General features: G+C 38.2%; 1 protein-coding gene across 1 annotated transcript in view; it reads right to left on the minus strand.

The window, feature by feature from the left end:
• Positions 1-1,003: 1,003 nt before the first annotated feature.
• Positions 1,004-2,285, minus strand: part of LOC103519490 (coatomer subunit alpha-like) — an 8,891-nt gene continuing 7,609 nt past the window's right edge. The window contains exons 10-12 of the mRNA XM_026830971.1: positions 2,222-2,282; positions 1,717-1,875; positions 1,004-1,236 (exon numbers count right to left, since the gene is read on the minus strand). Coding sequence (XP_026686772.1) covers positions 1,004-1,236; positions 1,717-1,875; positions 2,222-2,282 — 453 coding nt within the window. The remainder of the gene's footprint in view (positions 1,237-1,716; positions 1,876-2,221; positions 2,283-2,285) is intronic.

The following is a 2,285-nucleotide window of genomic DNA, read 5'->3' on the forward strand; positions in this document are numbered from 1 at the left end:
ATTAAAACCGCTTCAGAATTCTAAAGGATGATCCCATATTATGACTACTATTCTGAAATATCTGAAACAAGAATAGCTAACATATTTAGCCCTTCTAATGAAACAGATAGCAGTCTGGCAAATTAGATAGTGGGTAGAAGTTTATCAAAACCTGAATAGATCAGGTACCCTATGATAACATGCAAACTGACAGGGATCATCTTACCTTACAGGTTGAATTTTTGAGAGTTCCAAATCAAACGAGCTACAAAAGAAACTTTGTACAGAAAGTTGTTGAATACGCAGTAAAATATTCAAGGATTAAAGACTTTTTAAAGAAATTATTTTATTTTAATTAAAAATTAAATAAAATTTGCGTTAAAAATATTCCCAAATCACAACCGCCACGAAACTTTCTCCAATCAGCTGATCACAACGAAACCTCTTTGTAAAAATCAAAAAATCTTTAAAGGACATTTCACACGATGCGCGAATGCAAGGAGGTTCGAAATCACTAGAAAAACGATAAGTGCAGCCAAAAATACCGCAGACAAAAATAGGGTCGATTCTAGTTGGTACAAAAGCAAGAATGAAACTTTTCCCCCCTTGAGTCCATTAGGGTTGGGACATCGATGTTTTGAAAACATCGATACATCGGAACAAAAACATCGATGTCAACATCGATGTTTTTGATTACGATACATCGGATACTCGATATATCGAAGTTTAAAAACATCGATGTATCGAACATCGATGTTTTCGTCTCGATGTCCCAACCCTAGGTTGGGACATCGACATCGATGTTTTGAAAACATCGATACATCAGAACAAAAACATCGATGTCAACATCGATGTTTTTAGGCCTGTTTTTTATTCTGATGTAACTGATGTGAGCATCAACATTTGATTTTTTTGTGTTTTATTTTCACTTCCCCACCCTGGCAGATTGACAATCTAAACATACTAAACTAAAGAGCTACACATAATATACACAACTGGAAAAGTAGATAACCCATTTTGTCTCTCACGTACCGACAATATACTCCTTGCAAATGTTGATAATCTGTTTCGCCTCCTCGATTTCTTTCTTCGTCGTTACCACTAGCAACGGAATGGATATCAGTACATTTCTTAGCTTCTCAATAGCGTCTACGAATTTGCCACTGGTCGTCAGTTGGTAGCATTGTTGTATTTTGGCTATCAGCTGCTCCAGCTTGATGTTGGTAGCCGGATGGGAGTTCTCTTTGATACCGGGACCTGGGAAGAAGAGATTGCATAATTGTAAAGGTGTGTCGAGGTGAATCTACATATGTTATTGAGGCAGTGTGGACGGTTCAGCCGACATCGATCGATGACCGGTCGACCATGTGTGGACACACCTTAATAACTTTGATCTGAATCTACCATCATTATGATGTAATTATAACAAATGTGCTTATTTACACTGCTTCAGTTAGCACAAAAAAATCTCGAAATCGGAAAAATCGACTCAGGACTTCAGGTGGTGTTACTTTGGCCGCGACATAATTATATGAAATAAAAATTGCTAAAAGTTTAAGGGGAATGGGAGAAAAGTTGAGTTGTAAATGCCGAAAAACCATGATGTATTTCAGGTTAATATAACCATGAAACTCTATTTCGTGTTAATATAGGCCGGGCGGCGCTTCGTACTCTTAACGTTCGCGCGCCTCCCGGCACGCATTAATATGAAATACATAGTTCCAATTCTCCACTCACCTTTTCTAGTGGGGAATGCCATGACTGGAGCTAGCAGGGGTAGCGTAGAATAAGCAGTGCGGGATTGTAAATAACTATTGAGGAACATCTGTCTGTAGGGGAGGAAATTCTTGACTCCAATCTGATCGTGCAGTAGCTTGAAAGCCGTCTCGAATGATCCTGAGGGATACAGATAAATAATACATTAAAACTGTTTTTGCGTCAGGATTGCTTACGTGGTGAATTGCGTGAATAGCTAATTACTTGATTGTTTTTTTAAAGCCAGCCTAGTTAGCGTGGACGGTAGAGAACTTTATCTTAAATAGATAAGGTTCGTTCTCGGAACGGCTAGCTTTCTCGTCCTCCTTTTGTCTTTAATTTTTCCATGACAATAAGACCTCCGTTGTTACATTTCCCTCTATCAAACTTCTAAAAAAAGTTAATTAACGGGGATTTTATTGAATATTTTAAAGTCGTAATTTTTCACCACGTAATTTTTAAAGCCGGTGAACAGGTATGACTTTACCTGCCAGAATATGATCTATGGGGAGGTTAGAGTTGGCCGTCCATTTCTGAGACGGTGGTAGTCC

This window comes from Diaphorina citri, unplaced genomic scaffold, assembly GCF_000475195.1.
Source record: "Diaphorina citri unplaced genomic scaffold, Diaci psyllid genome assembly version 1.1 scaffold2754, whole genome shotgun sequence".
NCBI classification, from domain to species: domain Eukaryota; kingdom Metazoa; phylum Arthropoda; class Insecta; order Hemiptera; family Psyllidae; genus Diaphorina; species Diaphorina citri.